Source organism: Aulonocara sp. 'chitande type north' Nkhata Bay, linkage group LG4 (assembly GCF_057382095.1).
Source record: "Aulonocara sp. 'chitande type north' Nkhata Bay isolate Kocher_YH1m ecotype deep benthic linkage group LG4, A_spYH_male_GT1.1, whole genome shotgun sequence".
NCBI classification, from domain to species: domain Eukaryota; kingdom Metazoa; phylum Chordata; class Actinopteri; order Cichliformes; family Cichlidae; genus Aulonocara; species Aulonocara sp. 'chitande type north' Nkhata Bay.
In genome coordinates this window covers 32,125,567-32,143,865 of record NC_141347.1, presented here as the reverse complement: position 1 = coordinate 32,143,865, position 18,299 = coordinate 32,125,567, and the positions used below count along the sequence as shown (strand labels likewise).

At 41.3% G+C, this 18,299-nt stretch overlaps 1 protein-coding gene across 1 annotated transcript; it reads right to left on the bottom strand.

The window, feature by feature from the left end:
• Positions 1-3,188: 3,188 nt before the first annotated feature.
• Positions 3,189-17,958, bottom strand: LOC147333026 (neurexophilin-1). The gene is made up of 2 exons (XM_086289940.1): positions 17,401-17,958; positions 3,189-4,799 (listed from the first exon to the last, which is right to left on the bottom strand). Exons 1-2 carry the CDS (start codon positions 17,455-17,457, stop codon positions 4,026-4,028), a joined length of 831 nt encoding a protein of 276 aa, XP_086146066.1. The 5' UTR covers positions 17,458-17,958; the 3' UTR covers positions 3,189-4,025.
• Positions 17,959-18,299: the final 341 nt, after the last annotated feature.

Genomic DNA, 18,299 nt, shown 5'->3' with positions numbered 1-18,299 from the left:
GAATGTAACGTCAGTTGTATTTTAAAATGAAAGAGCAGTGCGAAGACGCACAACAAAGAAATTGAGAGCGAAAGAGACGAGAAGGGGGAAAACGAAAGAGGAGGCTAATTAGGGGATGAAGTTATGTTCATGCATCACTCCAGTTGAAATATTTCCTTGGTCTCTCTCAACCCCATTTTCCTCCTTACTCTCTTTTCCTCTTCCTCTTTCTCTCTCTGCATATAAATCTGCAAGAGCCCTTGGCAAAATTCTTTGTCACATCTTTTCTTTGCCTTTGGCACACAGTATGGGTATGCAAATACAAGAAAATAGAGACTTCAGCATTGTTGACACACTCTTCCTACACACAGAGTACAACCAGATATTAATGCCGGAGCCTGTTTCTCTACAACTGAATTGGCTCAAGTACTTCTGTGTACTTTATTGATTTTTAAAATGTTGAAAACCACATTAAATTCCATCATTTCATCCATACAGTATATCATCCACATGACAAAACCATGAGCAACAAAAAGGTAAAACAGACAACCTTCACTTCATGACCCACATTTAAATACAACTTTATTCAGATCTGAGGACTCTTATTCTTTATATATATATATATGTATATATATATATTTATTTAGTTATTTATCCATTTATTTATATGTATATTTATTTTTTTGACAGTCTGAATTTGTTACTAATGTTTGTCGTGTGGATCAGTGTTGTCTTGCAGTCTCTAAGGCCAAAAAATCCACATCTGTTGGCACCAGGTGGGTCAACAATAAGGCTGCTGCCACCAACAACATCGTCCCATAGCGACATGACTTTCTCTTCAGCTTTGCCAAGCAGCCTTTCTTTATCTCGCCCCGGAGAGGCGGAGAGGGTGGAGTCTCTGTGAGGGTATTGCTGTAGATGTCAGAGGATCGGTAAGGAGCAGAGTGAGGAGCTTCTTCTTAGTGGGTAGCCCAACATGTGTCCTTGATATTTTCTATAATGGTACAGTGTTGAGGGCTCATGTTGACCAGTTTGATTCCTTCATATATGAGTATCCAACTTCTCTCCAGATGCCCTGCGGGACACGAGGAGAGGAATATCAAGGTTACTGGGCCGTATCTGTGATGGGCACTACAATGGCGTGCTCTCGAAGAGATTTCACGTCCTCACATTCCAGGGGTTTATGTAAGAACTCTGCTTTGAACAGCAGAGAAGAAAATACTTAAACCAGCACATCTTAAGACTGTGTGTGCGCACGCATTTGTTTGATGGGATATAACTATAGAGAGAAACAGATAGAGGGGAGACAGGAGTTCTCGCTGCCGATGTTCACTTGGCTCGACACTAAGCTCGCAGAGATTAGCCAGCTCAGCTCAGCACAGTGTGCTGGAGGGCAGGCAGGGCAGTAGTGAGGAACTACCCGCAGCAGGGTTCAACTTCAGGATAAGGGAGGGTACAGAGGCTGAAGCCAGTCAGCCAGGTCACACGTGGGGAGTAGACAACAGCATGAAGACGGCGGGGCACATGGCTGAGTAACATGCGGGTGTCTGGAGAGGAGAGGGGCAGAGAGAGCTGGTGGGTGAGGAAATGGATGAACAGAGCAGAAGGCAGTGGTTCTTTCATGCTGCTGGATGTACTTTAAACTGGTGAAACTTCCTCCAGTCAAGGAAAAGGACTTTAAGACAACAAGTATACTTTCAGACAAGTATCAGGTCTATAGTTTGAGTTGTTGTCAAACCTGTTTTGAATGTTCCACTGGGATTCTGTGAATGCTTTCCAAAAAAAAGAAGAAGAAGATGCTCAGACTGTAACTGTGATGTGGCTGAATCAAAATCTGCCTCTGCTTGCTTTCACATAGTTGGAACTCTGATTGATTGAGCCTCTTTAGGGAAATCCCTTCAGTGATTGTTGATTGTGAAACGTATGGAATAAGAGGCACAGCAGACAGATAAGTGTGCTGTCAACAAGCAGGGCATCCAAGCATTTATGAAATATGTGCTTAGATAAAACAATAACATGCAGAAGGAGACAGAGGTTTGACTCAGACAGATGAACACCATTTATAATGGCTGCGGGTGGTGTAGCTATCTGTCACCTGCAGACATGCTTGTGCACAGCTGACATTTGCTCCGGGCCACAGGTTGTGTGTTGCATATAGAGAAGAATCACCCCACTCTAAACTAAAAATCCAGCTCTGACGTGCAGATGTACAGCTCGTTGTTACTATCTTTAGCTGACGAATTTTTTTTTTTAACCTCCTACTCTTGCTCTCCAAGCTCATAAAGCGCAGCCAGAGCGATGCATTTATGTCTGGCCTTATGCTACCCCCCACAGGAGGACGGCTTCATGGTGACTTTACTGCTGCTTGGGTCCACTTGCGAGATTGCTGTGCAGTTGCAGTCACACGTGTGTGTGCACAGATCTGGCTACATCACTGATGTCACAGTACATTAGCATCAAACTGGTTATCTTATATCACTGTTTAATGACTCTTCACACCTGTCTTGTGACTGTTCATCGTTAATGAACCAAGAAGGCATTGTGTCCTCATAAACAGGACAGTGGTAACCTCTCAGCACACAACATGTCACCCTATTTAATTCATAGCTCCATTGTGGCTGCTCTCCACTGATATTGTTTGTGAGAGTAACATGAGATGGGCCAGCCAGTGGCCATTTATCTTAATGAGAGCAGTTAATTCTGGGCTGAGCTTTGGCTGCTGCCGCCATACAAAAACACAGCAATCCCTTTGAACGTCCTCTTATCCTCCTACCCGCTGACTTGATTTTCAGGAATACATTTTGCCCTCTCATTGAAACCATAATTAGTTCTAAAGGAGATTAAATTACATGTAATTATTATGATAATATTTTCATTTATTCAAGATAACGGGCTGACTTTAGTGAACACAGTATTTGTCGTGAGAGAGCAATCTCCCTCACACAGTCAAAGTTATCAAGGCGTGAAATCAGGAATCCTGACGGCAACAAAATGTAATCTTTTTCATACAGAGGGGACAATAGAAGGCGCTGCATACTCTACGTCTCCTTCTCCACTTTAATTAAAAGAGCACACCGAATCTCCCCGTCTTTCACTCCCCTACCTTCTCTCTTAAGAGTGAAGGGCCAATTTTATCACTATGCAGAATCTAGTTATTTTCCTCACACTGAACTTGTCTTAAGCCCCAGTCCTGAATCTTTAATGAGCAATTTCTTTTTTTTTTTTTCTTTTTTTTTTTGTAAATTTTATTATTTTTCCTCTCTCCACCTCCTATTTCTCTTTTATTGAAGTGGGGTAATGTAACTGAAGGATATATTATGATTAGATTTTGCAGGTAAAGACTACACATCAGTGATACGGTAGGGTGGCTGCATCAGAGAATGCAGATGGGACTTTAAACATTGTTCTGGGGGTGGACGTTCCCTCACATTAAATATATGCCCTTTAAAAAGACTGAGAGTGTAACCTGAATGGTCCTATGGTTGGTTACACTTTACATTCATCTTCTCTTTATGAGAAAAAAATGATTTATGTTCCCTGTGGTATGTTTCAGTCAGTGTGGAACTTAACCATATTTATAAAGTTGGATTTTGCTTCAGCTCTCCAGTGGATCATATCAAAGATACAATACTGCGTTGTGACTTTGAAAAAGAAGAATTTTGTAAAGGGTGTTTAAAAGGACATTAAGACAACATTAACAAATGACTTAATGGAAGAGAGAAATAGCTGGCGAGAAGTTGGCATATAGAAACTGGTCTGAGGTAAGAATGTGCAAGTTGGCGGTATTTGATTTTTCCCTACCAGTCCAGTTAATGAATACTGCAGTTAAGCATTCCGAATGCCTCATTATCTGCATACTGTACTTTATGTTTTGCATATATGTTTATACATCTTACAACAGTCAGGCTACAGAGAGGTTTTTTTTAAAGTGTCTCGCTGCCGCTATGACATTCACAGCCTTGGTTTCCTCCTCACGAGTTGCAGTCACTCCCACTCATCCCCCTTTTCCTCTCTCCTCCTGCCTCTCCTCCCCGCCTACAGGTCCTCTAGCCCGAAGGCAGGTAGGGCATCTCGTTATGGTAGTTGTAGTCCGGGCAGACCTTCTGCACCAGGCGGTAGTCCGTACTGTAGAAGGAAATATAGATACAGATGACCTTGAAAGGCTTGGAGCAAATCCAGGACACGTGGCTCTGGATCTGCTCCTGGAAACAGGTCTTGGATGGGTCATAGTTGCACAACGAGGTGCGTTTTTGGCGATCCACCTTCTCATAGTCTACGCGGCAGTTGAAGATCTTGGAGTCCTTGGGGTAGACCACACTCTGGCGCTCCAGGTCAAACTCTACTGCCTTGACAGGTGGTACCAGGCTGACTGAGATGTTGCCCTGGCCTGTGGAGTTGTGTCGAAAGTAGACGCTGAATGTGCCGTTACCGTGATCCACAATCTTGCCGGTGATTAGCAGGTTAAGCCTTACTGTCTTGATATTGGAATAGAAGTCTCCCCAGCCAAACATCTTCTTGAACTTGCCGGTTTTAACAATTGGTCGGCGTTTGACCCTGGGGTTCGAGGCGTCGGGTTTGAGCAGATCACTGCCCAACATCTCCCAGAACTCCTGTTTTGAAAACTCCTGCTTTGAGAAAGGGACTGGAGAGTGGTAGGGCAGCTCCAGAGAGGTGGCGTTAGCAGCTCTGCTTTTACTGTGTAGCATCCAGCGGCTCAGGGGTGAGAGCGAAGCCTGCCCGCCCAGGAGGCCCACTGTCTGGGAGGAGTCATCTGAGGAGCTCTTGGAGTTTGAGGAGTCATCTTCTTGACTCAGTGCCACCTGGAGAGTATTGTGGAGGAGGGGATCAGAGAAGGTAAACAGAGAAAAAAAAAAGGTAGAAGCAATTATTAGCAAGGTAGAAAAAAATGTAGACAGAAACCAAATTAACAGTTTGATCAATACTTAATTTACTGTTCATACCTCGAGAGATTTTAACTGACATTCTATCAATGTTTTATTTATATATATTTATATAACTTTACACGTAGTGCTATTATTAAAATCTTTTGTTTACCTTCGCTGAGAAAGAAATACTCCCTTATGTCACGTTCTCACAGAGGCAGTGTAATTCCCTAAGTTTACTAGGCTCCATCAGCTACTTGGGAGGCCAGAGGGATCAAAGAACAGATTCAAACACAAAATCCACATCATAAATGAATTCACGTGGCATTTGTGACTCCTGTGTTCTTGTACAGTTTAATCAATATATGTGAAAGTGGATATTTTTCTGCAAAGGATTTGAAACAATGAAGAGCTGCAATCAGGAAATGTGTCCTGAAGTTGTTTCTTACAACAATCAGTGGAGTTTTTGCACAAGTATTTGCCTTCATACTAACTGTTATAAAGTATTTTTTCCAAGTTGAGAATTAATTAATTCATTTTCGCCAGAACTGAATTGCAAGATAATCCACCTGGAAAGATTTTTTTCTGCCTTGTATTAAAATCCTAAAGGAAAAATGTCAGTGGAAAGTAGAGACTAAGCTATGTTTCTTTTTTTAAAGTGAGCTTTTTGCTTTTTAAGCACTCTGGTATGAGTGCATGGGGAAGCTGTTATGGCCTCGAAACATTTGGTTGGAGGATCAAAGTGTTTGAGGGTGGGGAGGTGGGCAAACGGGAGGGCCTGAGAATAAAGTGTAATGTCCAATTAAGACTTCCAGTGTTTAAATTAAAGAAAAAATCTGTATCGGCAGACACACAAAGCTGTCAGATGTTAACATCAACTGAAGGGAGGGGAAGAGGAAGGAGGGAGATAACATAGTGCTGCTGTGCTCAGCAGTAGCTTTGTGATGAGTGTGTGAATGTGCTTGCAAAGTAATGGGTAATTATTCAATGGTAATGATCTATTAACAGGTAGCTTCTGTCTAATGTGCCATGGAGGTATCCAGAATTGTTGTGTCCTTTGGATCTGACAGTAAGGAACACACACTCACATCGTCTGTGAATTTTGAGTTGTGGTAAATGCAAACAATAAGTGATGCAAATGCGAGCGCTGGGGTAAGTTTGTGTATGTGTGTGCATGCGTGTGTGTGAGTGCGTTCTACCCAGAGAGATTTTACAATGATGCATAATGCATGGATCTCTGTCTGTGCTCTGATCCATCTACTGTCTTGACTGCCAGGGCTTCCTTATACAGGCTTAGTCAGGATTATTAAGTCTGACTCATTTTTATTCCATTTTATGCAGGTTTTTCAAGCTCACTCAGATTTGTTCACTTGCTCTGCAGTTAGTCAGTGATATTGATTCTTCTGTCTCTCTAAAAACATGTATTTCCTTTCATAACAACGTGTATCGCATTTCAACTGTCTTGAAAGGATTCCCACTGATGTGGTTGTGGTCTGGTGTGTGGACTCAGATGAGAGGACACCATTTTTCCCTTAATCTGGTTTTATTCCCATGGGGCTGTTACAGGCCAGATGCCCTCTGTTCTAGTTACCTGTCTGCTGCTACGCTACACTGCCGCTTAGATCCTTCAGTCTCCCCATGGGGGCCGATAACAGTCCTGACAAAGACTCCTTCCTCTTGAAACAGATAGCTTCTTTGAGAATCCCAAACTCATTAATAATGAACCAAAATTCAAAAGCGCTTAGACTTATTGATTTAAATCTTTTCAAACATATCTATGTTTTTTTTCTTTTTCTCTCATTTTTTCTTTTTAGACCAGAAAGTTGAGGCTAGACAGGATGACTTTGATGACATACCATTACCCATGGCTCCTATTGAAGGACTAGTTTGTGTTTGATTTCTCTTCTTCAGTGAGCCCATGGCTGCTGGGCACAGAGGGTAGCAATCTGCCTGCCTCCCCAGATAGCACTCAAGAGCCCCTGCGGTGTCCTACAGTTTCTATGAAACTGTCCATTTGTTTTAAGATCCTCATCACTTTGCCAGCAATTCTCAGATGGTGCCAGTGCTCGTATCTGAGCAGAAACATATTGCAACATGCTTTGTTGTAGCTTACACATTAAGCAAAGTATCCCTCCTCCTTCCCTCTTTTGCACAGTCTTCATTAGGGAGTCAGAGAGGCTGGGCTGCAGGAGTAGAGATGAAGTAAACGCTGTGTTATTGTTAAACAGAAGATTTAAATGTCTGGCACTGCTGGAAGTGTCAGATCCAGTGTACAGCATCATTGTCAAAGGCAAATGGAAGAATAAGCTTAATTTGGCCCTGAAGAAAACCTGAGTTAGAGCGACAATGATTACTAGAGTAACAGAACACACTCTGAGCACCAGTCCAAACACAATGCCTTTAACTGGAGTTGTGTTTTTGGCGGTAAATGGATACTACTGTTTGTGGTTTCACTGTTGAATGATGTATCTTAAAGGTAAATGAAGTCACACATTATATGGTAGCACATGACATTGCAGTGCTACAATTCTTATCCCCTTTGCATTTAACTATGAAAGTACAGGAAGCTTGTGATTTAAGATATTGTAGAATAACTGAAATTAGTTTCGTTTTCCTTCAATTTAGGGGAATGTTTTTATATTTGGGAAACAAAAACGTTGTTTTGTTAACAATCCAGCACTAAATGCCATCTGCTTTGGGTATTTAAATAAGCCACTTGCTTTCAGATTTATAATCTAATCTAACAGATGATGATGTACTGTGAGAACCTTGCCTTTTTTAATGATCAGTTTCATAAAATTTTAAGAAGTGTTTTAAAGAGTTAGAAAATGTGCACTTGTTCCAGGGCTGTAGCCACTATACCAAAGTCTTATTGTTCACTAGGTCATCCTAAAATATACAACATAAACCAGCCATATATTGTAACATAGTGTAAGGTTGCTTTGAAAAATCAGAAGTTTCTCTCAGAGTAAGTTTGTTTTGTTTCATGAAGCTTGGCAAGATGTATCCCAGCTTTAATACTGTATGCAAAGTGTGGGCGATGGGCAGTCGGGTCTTAGTGAGGGGGTGGAGGTTCGGGGTGATTTTGTCATTTGTCATGTGCACTAAGTGAGTCAGTGAAACGGCTGGAGAGGATGGGAGGTGGCTGCGGGCTCTGTCGCTGTGGTAATTGTGAGTCATTCAGCCTCAGTGAGCACAGGCCCCAAGCCTCTCTAGCAGCAGGACGTATGGTAGGGGAGCGATCCTCAGAAGCCTGGCTGCTCCACAGGCAATAATCAGCCTGTTACTGTGACAGGTACACCATTTTAACCCCTTTCCCCTGGTGACAGAAACACTCTGTTGCCATAATATAGCGCAGAGATCATGGGGTGACTTAAGTAAAATCTCCACCATAACTCACAGAAGTAAGGGACTGGTGATAGACCACTGTTTCTAAGAAGTAGTCTACACAGTAGTCTGACGTAACTTGTGACTGTTGGAGATATCCTGCAAAATATACTTCACAGATGAAGAGATACGTGGATTTCACATCTCTATTGCGAACAGATTAGGTAATCAACTTCAGATTTTTTTCCTTCTCAATGAGGATTTGGCATTTTCTTCTGTTTTGTAGCTTTGCTGATATTTTTTTCAAAACAAAAAATCAAATAATTAAATCAACTACTGTTGTAAAAAGGAGTTGTAGCAACAAAACTACATTAACTACGCCCGTCTTATTGTCTTTCAGCAGACTGTCTTGGTTTTCGAGACCGTTCTCATTCCCATGTAACATACCGACGATTTGTCACGTCCCGAGACATCCCATGGGAACGTGAAAGGTAATCTTCCATGTCGACATGATACGCACCGTATTGCGAATGGAATCCAATAGAATGACACTCCCGGCGGTAACACAAGTTCCAGCCGTGTATTCCAGGCCTAACCTTAATCCTAATCATAATCTTATCCCTAATCATATTAGATAGTGTTTTCCAAAGCGATTAATGATGAGAAACTAAAATGAATGTACATGTGTAGCTTCATTCCTCATGTTTCCGACTGCGTAACATACCGACAATTTGTCATATGGCGTCGTATGTTACGTTTTGAGATGAGAATTTGTTGCGTTTTCAGTGCGTTTTTCTCTCACTGATCTTCAGGCTTTGTTTTCGGTCACAGCATGTACTTGTTCCCATTAAAACCACTTCAAATCCCATTGACTGTACACTTGCTGCTGAGCATCAGATCTCATGAACACAGTGGCGCATTCTGCAGCTCAAGAATTAGATGTTTTATAATGGAGGGACCAAAATGTAATAAAAATGCAATCAGTGGGAAACAAACAGTCAAAATGAACGATAATATTGCAATGGATTGCCTTATTAGCTAAAATGGCATTGCCATGGTAGTGTTTATCATAGGGTTTATGTGAAGCTTTTCTTGGGACACCTGAGCTGAATGTAGTGTGTCAGTTTTTTGACATACAGCTTACATATGTATCTTTGCGTGTTATATGAATGCATGAGCTGGAAAAGAGTAAACTTATTGATTGAATCCTTCAGTGGGGGCCACCCGATGGGGCTTAAGCATGTGCTTGTCCTGCAGAGCTGACAAGTTCAATAAGCACTCCACTTTCCTCTGGCTGTTGAGTTGAAATATTCATCTCTAATATGACATCAATTTTTAATTAAAGACCGAGGCAGCTCAGATTTCTTAAGTGTTAGTCAATGCTTCATCCACACTACCACCTTACCCACGCCCCACCCGCGCCTCCTTTCCCCATCTCCAGATGTAATATGCTCACTGCAGGAGATTTCTCTGTTACATGATTAAAGTCTGAAAATGGCTGTGCCCTTATAACTAATTATTCTTCTAGCTAGTGTAGATCCAAGAAGAGGTGAGCGAGAGAAAGGTAATTTCACAAGAAACAAGCCATTTGACTCTTAATGAATAATTTACTCCAGCTTCTCTGGGGTCACTGGAACTAAGATCTGAGGTACGTGAACAAACTCAATACACTGAATAGTTTTTATTCGAAACTATTTTTTTTCTAACATACTCTGTCTTTCTGCATCCTCCACCCTTCTTTTTTCCAGCCCATTTTGGACATGTTCACTTGTGCGGTCCCAGAGGACTTGGGCTCATTTTGTATGCTCAGACTGAAGCTAGACTCTGAATTGGCTATCAAATTTTTACATTATAAGATATCGACAAGTTGGCAGTGCGAGGGAGGATGGAAAGTGGCAGCAGGGGATGGTTTCTCCCCAGTTATTCCCCACAGAGTGGGGACCAAAGCAAGGGCTGGGAGACTCAGCTGATTAAAGCCACTGCTACAGTAGTCATACCTGTCTGGTAAAGGCTGGGAGGACTGCAGGATTGTCTCATGGAGGCATAAAACCCTCAGTTAAATGCCCTTTTTTATTAAGGGCTGTTGTCTGATACAGTGCGACAGAGTTTCTGTTAATTTTTGAACCCATATAAATGAAAATAATTTTGTCATTCCTGCACAACCACCATTAATATGCTCCCGAGGGAGGCTGTTAAATTGCTTCAGTGGAGAGGTGCTGAGTGGCCAAATCAGACAATGGTTTAGCTGTGCAACTCCCAGCTGAGAAAGTGTGTAACTGTGTGAATGGGCTCCTTTTACACTTATAGTAGCTCTAAAAAGGTACTGAATCTTGGGATTCTCTCATTAGCGGACAGCTGTGGTTGAACTGAGAATATGTTGGGTCACTGTCATTTAATTTATACGTGGGCTAGATGTGTTCACATTAGCATGGTAAATGCGCATGCCTAGCCGACTGCTTTGAGGTTCTGTCTGGCATTACGAGTGGCATACACATAAAGCTGCTAAAGTGAGTATGTAAACCTCATTTACATATGACAAACAGGTCAGGCACTTAGATGTCTGAAGTTCCAGCCGTCTCAGCAGTCTTCTAGCTGAATTTAGACTTTTCAGTGTTTAAACTGATTAAACCAAATGTAAGCAGGAAGGGGAAACGTGATCGCAAGTGCTTGCTTGTAAGACATTTGACACTCTGCAGTCCATCTCAGCTGGACTGGACACAATCTGGAAATGTCACCAGAGGAACAGAAACACGATTCAGTTTCTAAAGGAGAGATGCTATAGGTAAAGTAGCCCTGTAGATAGAGCTTTATTCTATCTATCTATGAGGATAATTTTCTTGTTTTGTTCATTTTTTTATCATTAAGAGCCTGCTTCATGGTATATTTTACTCCTACAACCATGGTGATAACTGAGAGCATTTTTACATTTATGAAGTGATGAAAGGAAATTGCCAAAGGCACCTCTATGAAACCCTTTGACTCTAATGTGCCAAGAAGAATTGGGAACCTGGCTTTGTTCAATGTTTAAATGTCTGTTTTGGAAAAGTATGTGCATTACTTCAATATGATTTGCATATTTGAACATTTAACCATCATTTTTTTAAAAACCATTCTTACATAATATCTTGCTCAAATGACAGTTGTTAACATTAATGTAGTGTCCTGCAACTATAAAATGGTAAATGTAAACTATAAATAATTTGACCATGATAAAACTCTCTAAAAATCAATTTTGGTTTCTTTTATTGAAAAAATGGATAGATTAATTAAGTTACCTTAGCTTAAGCAGTTAATAGACATTTAGGTGTCACTTTTGAGATGGCTTGTGTGATCTGTGTAACTCCTCAAATTGGTGTTTCATGTAGCAATGTAATAAAAAATCAGAAATCAATGTGCTTTGCATAAACATTCCCATTATCCATTTATTCCTGCATTCCCGTGGCTGTGCATTTCCTATAATTGGAAACCCCATGTATAGACTCTCAGCAGGCCTTGTCTGGAGATGTGCACCACTCTGACCCCGAAAATCACTGTACCGTCACTGGTCGGCACGCTGGTAAACTGCATACTAGATGGTCAGTCATGCAGAACAGACTGTTTACAGATTTTGAGAGAAATGAGAATATTAATGGGCTTCTGCACACTGGTTTCAGTCTGGTCTGGCAGCTCAAGCAACACCATGATGAGGTCAGCATGAAAGCTTTGGTTTTCTTCAGTGTTAAACTACACTGACAGCCTAGTGTTCCCCTTTCAAATAAACCCAAATCCCCTGGTCCCATATTGCCTTTTCCACTATTGCTGAGATGCCTACAGATTTTAAAACAATGAAAGCTTTACTTTATATTGATACTTCCTATAACGGTTTGTATTTTCAGAAAACATTCAAACAACTTTGACTATTGTTAGCTCAGGCAGAAGCTCTGTGAAATTAAAATGTCGGTTATGGATTTTCCCATCCTTAGTTATTCCTTTGTGCTAAAGTCATGCGCATCTTTATCTGGCTCCCCGGGGAGTTACACCCACTCATTATACCCGAGGCAACGAGTCATTTTTCTTTAAGCTGTGCACTGTAATCCACACTTCACTATCTGAACCAGTAGACAAACCTACAGATATTCTTTCAGGGTCTGCTCTGTCTTCCCTGCAGTCTCCTAGAAAGCAATGCCACAGTAAATTGTGCTGGTTTTGAGGAGACAACGTATTCTGTCTGAGGACAGCTTGGCGCTTCAATATGAAGGGCTGTCAGTGTGTCAGGGTGTGTGCTTTCTCTCTGTCTGTCTGGGTCTCTGCTATGGGGCTGCCTGGAGCCTGTGGGAGGGGCTCACTGGGTGGTCGGGGGTGGTGGAGGAGGTGCACCTCTGGGGTCCTACATGCTGTGCATGTTCATAACTCAAGCCGTTTTACCCTGCAGGCAATAGGCTACAAATATTGTCCAGCACTGCTCATCCGCTGCTGCGTCATATGTTGTTTATATGTTCTGCGACTGCTCCTAGCTGTTTAATTTGTTCGAATGAAACAAAGAGGAAAATAGTGCCAGAGCCACACAGGTAAAGTGACGAGAAGAGAATAAGAATCAAAAAGCAAAGACATCAAATTTAAGCCATATTCAAGGATGCCTAAATTATCTGAGAAAACCAATTACTTTTCTAAATGCATTATTAATAAAAAGACACTAATCTTAGCAAAGATAAAGTACTCTGCATATTTTTTACAAACTGATCTGGAAAAAATACAAATAGTGCTAGATCCAGAAGCTCATGTAAATAAACGCTGAAGCTGATTGATGCTGTAATAACAATAAACTCGAAATGTTGTTTTCATCAGTAACAAGGGGATATTGTTTAACTTATCTTCCTATCATTACCCCAGAATTAAGAATTATGTGGAAGTGGTTAAGCCTAAAAACACTATTATCTACAAGTCCATTAGATTTTTAGTTTCCTGAATAAAAAAGACTCCTATTGATACTGAAGTTTAGATATTTGAGTAAACTTTTCTGGTTATTTAATTACTGCTTGCTTGAAGGGTATGACCTGAATTGTCATTTTCCTCTACGTTGATGGATAAAACATGATGCACATTTTCTCCTGCTGATGATAAAGATACAATGAGATGATCATTTTCCTCTTCACGTCACCCAGTTATGACATTCATAACTATACGGCACATACACTCAGCACAGTAGACTGCTCGGCTTGCATGGATACAGAGCCGACCTTCCCTTATGATAGAAATTTGACAATTATGAATGAGTTTTTGTGTTTCCAGCATCTGCGTGGGATGTGAGGCGCAGAGTGAAAGTTTATAAGCTCTGACGTGCCGATTGCAACACCGATGGCAAAGAGGACGAGAGCGGGAAGGCTGAAAAAAACTGAGCTCGGTCTGGTGCGGCTGTGCACGTTTGTGACTACATGCAATGTATGCAGCATCGGACTGAGTTTTCTTCTATTTGTTTCGCAAGATGAGGTGGTATGTATCTGGGTGGACAAGGTCAGTGACCCTGCTAGGAGGACAGGTATCTAAGAAACATGAATTTAAGAGTTTGTGACAGGCCAGAATGGAGAGAGGAGTCTGATGTGGTTAGAATTAGCGTCAGGCAGCCTCTGCTCTTTAACTACACGCACAAATCTTCAGGTTTGCACAGAGTGCGTTTGTCGCACCATGCTGTCTTCTGCTGTTTCAGACACAGCAAATGCTGCCTGGATTTAATGTCTTTTGTTGTCTCAGTTTTTGTGCTGTTATGCTTCTGTGATGTAAAATCTTGTCTTTGTCACAGAAGTGATTTTGGCTCTCCAGCTTTAAATGTAACAGCACAATTTGTTATTAATTGATGCGCCGTCTTGAGTGAGTGTTTCCTTGCTGATGGCAAAGTCAAATGGAGGGTGTGAGTAAAAGTTAAGAAAGAGAAAACAGAACAGCACTACTTCCCAATTTCCCAGTGTGAATTCTTCAAAGTGTCACATTTTCTTTTCTTTTCTTTTTTTTTTTTAAATTACTTACACGCAGAGGGAACGGTGTGGCATGTAGACCTTGAAATATGTGTGAATGTCTCCACAGAAATTCAATTTGTAAAAAGTGACATTCGGTGCTCAGCTACAGAAGTGAAATTCAGTTATCAAGCATGATGGCCAGTGTCTTCATCTGTGCAGAAAGCAATCAGTGTGAGCATAAAGCGGTTCTGTCTCTCACGGCCACAGAAAGGCTACCTGGGGCTACCCTTTCCAGAAAAATCTGGTGAGAAAGAGCATCTGTGATTCACAAATAGTCAAGCCTACGTTCCCCCAGAGATTTTTAATACATGAAGGTTACAGCACAAAATTACTTAACAAAAAGCTCATTTTGAATATCTCCATTTACTGAACTGTAGAGACGAAATTCTCCTTGTCAGTAAAATTATAGTTAGGTTTGCATTTTCAAGTCTAAAATAACACAAATGTGCCATGTTGAATGCGAGTAATGCATTTAAAAGCACAAGGTTCTTCAAACAATTGCAGAGAAGAAATTCTGCAGCTCACCGGAGTATCAGAGTTCAATGCCCTTTTCGAGGACACTTCATGCCTTTATTGATAGTTCTTAAGATTGTTGAAAGAGAGAGCTGCACATTTCGTTGACCTCACTCCTCCCAGGTTTCACTGGCTGGTCTGAGATTTCATCCCATCAACCCTGGTTCATCCACACGGCTGCGTTTGTAATTACAAGTGGATTAACATGTGTAATTCTGTGAAAATCACACAGAATCTGTGATGACTGTCAATTAGGGGTATAAACCTCTGAGGCAGATGTTTAGCTGACTCCTTTTTTAGCACCAATATCTTGGTTCATTCCATCTCTTTTCTTTCATTCTTACATTCTTACCTGTCTATTTGCCCTTCCAAAACTAAACATTTTCACATTAGAGCTGACTCACTTTCATCCTAAGTATTCAATAGACTATCTTGAGAAAATTCACTCTAGCGATTTAGTTTAGTGAAACAAATGCAGTCAGATTGCTGAGCTTCACTGATGAAAAATAACTCCAACTGCTGCCAAAAATAAACATAATTTCTCAAGCAGTCAATTATACAACTGAGATGGCTTTTATTATTCATAACCCTTCATTCAAATTCAGGGAATAATTAACATTTGAAACACATCATTCATCACATAAACAACAACCAGAGTGGCACCTTGTGTTAATAGTCGTCTGTATTAGTAGCCATTTGCAAAAGATCCCTTGAGACTGAACCCTCTCTGAAAATTGCAGCGCTATTACAACAGAAATCATCCAAATCAAATTTTTAATGCATAGCAGGCTCATTTAATTATTAATCACTGCTCCATTACTTAATAAAAAGTTACTTAATTTATTAATTGCTCCATAATTTATCAATGTCACAGGGCTAATGAATTACCCAAGATTCCCTGCTGAGGGAGGCCGTGTACGTTTTTCATAGATACATGGTCTGGCGAGAGGGAGAAAAAAATGCTCTAATTAATGTCATTATCATTTAGCCACAGACCTTCTGGGTTACAATAGGCTGCGGCCCTGCAGCTCACAAAACGCTTCCAGAACCAAAACAACAAGTGAGTGTTAAGCCTATTATCCCCACTCTTGTATCTAGTTATACAACAGCTGAAAAGGCACTCGTCCCCCATATTTTAAGACAGCGTGTGGTCTCATATTTCACAGAGAACAGAAGAATCCGTTGAAAGAGCTCCGTCTCAGCCAAGAATATCACTGAGTCTGTTAAGTCACTTAAAACCAATGTCTGTTAGACCTCAGATCCTCAAAAGAGCTATCACTTTATTCTGAGTATCTGAATAATACCTTAATATGAAAACCACAAGGTCATCCTTGAAGGAATGCCGTCACAGACGGGTTGAACAGCCACTCAACCTCACTTCAGTATTTCAGTCACTCATGTTTTTATGGTTTTTTTTTGGATCTGGCTCATTCCCTGGGCCCTGAGATGACTGAGCTCCCCTTAGCCTAGGGGTTTCCGAACAGAAGGATGTTTTCAAGTTTTCTCATGCGATTTAAGAGCTGACTTCTCATTAAAGGCTGCTTTTTAATAAATCTAGAAGCGCACATGAAAGAGGAGTGGGTGATCCAAATTAAATTGTAAGGTTATGCAATGCTGGAAGTATTATTTAAGCTACAGAAACTTCAGTGTTTACATATCCATTGGCAGGAGTGTTGTGTATGAATCAATTTAGCATTAATTTGCTGAATTAGATCTCATAAATTTCTCCTCACCTACTGTATAAATTCAGTCTTTAATCACATCGTTCAATAAGGTAAGAGCTCTCACAGCAAAGACTACAAAAACAAACCAGCGCTTTTATCTTTCTGTGGATCTTTCACATGAAAAAGTATTCAAGCTTTTTGTCTTGCTGATTCTGCTGTACCACTTCACACACAAGAACCCTGGGGCATGGCCCTGTAGTGTAAAGGTGCTACAGCTTATATCAAATCAAAGCCATAATTTAAAGAGTGCTGAAATGTGGCTTATATCTTGTGTATAATGCATTTTTTTAACGCCTGGTTTTCACGGAAGGTTAAATAAACTTTTCCTCAGTTGATTCACAGTTTTGCGTTTGATATTTTGGAGTTCAATTGATAGAGTAAATCATAAATTTGTAACACTGTAACTTTTTAATGGCCATGTAGTGTTTGTTGACAGTGTTACAGAGCTGAGGACTGAAGCGGCTCCAAAGACGCACAGAGTAAAACAGATATGTGACAAACACCGATGGCACGGTGCGCTCCGCACGCTGCCAGCACGAGTGTCCCCCGAGAATAGTGACACTGCGCCCGGCGTACCCGAGACGAGCGGGGTCAGAGTGAATGTTATTGTCTTAACAATTACTAGTGATACAAAAAACAAAAACAAACCAGACATCAGCAGAATTTGGTTTGCGGTCAACACAGTGCTGTCGTGCAGCAGTCGAGGATTATCTCTGCATCTTTGTAAGAAGCACAAATGACCTGCACGTCTCGTAATTTATCATTTCCATCAAATTAATCTAAACTGTCAGTTGCTATCCACGCACGTCTGCGCAAACATTTCCCCTTTAATTAGCGTATATCACGGAGTTTGGAAGTTTGTAGCCTACTCTACGGTATATTCTGACGCAGAAGGTATTTTGAGGTAATTCGGAGAAAGACGCATAAAGACCCCGGCGTGACTTTTTTCTTTTATCTTTTTGCACACTCCCACTCTTTTCTTACCAAACAAGCGGTTCCGTTGAGGAGGAGCAGGATGAAGCCTCGGTTGGGACGCATCATTCCGGCGCGTAAAACCCACAGTCCCCTGCCCCGGCAGGAAAAAAAGAAAAAGAAAAAAAAAGAATATAAATTGTTAATGGTAAGAAGAACAAACTCCCGAAGACGGGCTTTTCCTCCTTCAGGAAGATGCTCTTCCTACTGCACCCGGTCCCATTCGGCTGGCGCACGGTCCCATGCCCATGCCTGACTAAAGTGCTGTTTCCACAGACCTAAAAAACGTAGGAAACCACTTGGAGTGATACTCTACTGTCTTTTCTTTTTTTCTCACCAATCCAGTGTTTGAGTCAGATTACATATGGTGTGAGAAATCCATGAACATGCGGAAGGCTGTTATCATCCATGCAAAAATGAAGCGATTCCGGCTCAGAGTTAAACGGGTACACAGGGTGGTGGGTAGATCATATCTGGTCACTGGTGCCAGTGGAGATCCTGGAGGGATGGAGCTGCAGCCTCCTGCAGAAACTGAGCGATGCTGAGACTGGTAAGAGCAAACAGACGTTTTAACAGTTCTCTCTCTCTCTCTCTCTCTCTCTCTCTCTCTCTCTCTCTCTCTCTCTCTCACACACTCTGCCTCTACCTCACTCCCTTCCCCTACCCATGTGTTTGTGCCTGTCCCCCTCTTTCTCCAGTCTCCAATCTCTGTTTCCCTCTCTTACCCCCTCCCTTATCTCACTTTCTTCCCACCTCTCTAGCATCTCCCTCTTTCAGTTACCTTCTCTTTACTCAGTTGATCCAACATATAATTAAATAAGTTACAATAAACCTAAATATCCAGTAGTTACACAACAATAAGCATCTGTCCCACTTGTGTGAGGGCTTGAGTGTTTTCCATTCCCTTGTGA

Excerpts from the sequence above, each read along its gene's own strand:
- LOC147333026 (XM_086289940.1), bottom strand. The coding sequence starts at position 17,457 with ATGATGCGTCCCAACCGAGGCTTCATCCTGCTCCTCCTCAACGGAACC. Across the intron at positions 4,800-17,400 it reads TCAACGGAACCGCTTGTTTG|GTGGCACTGAGTCAAGAAGA; the intron begins GTAAGAAAAGAG and ends AATACTCTCCAG.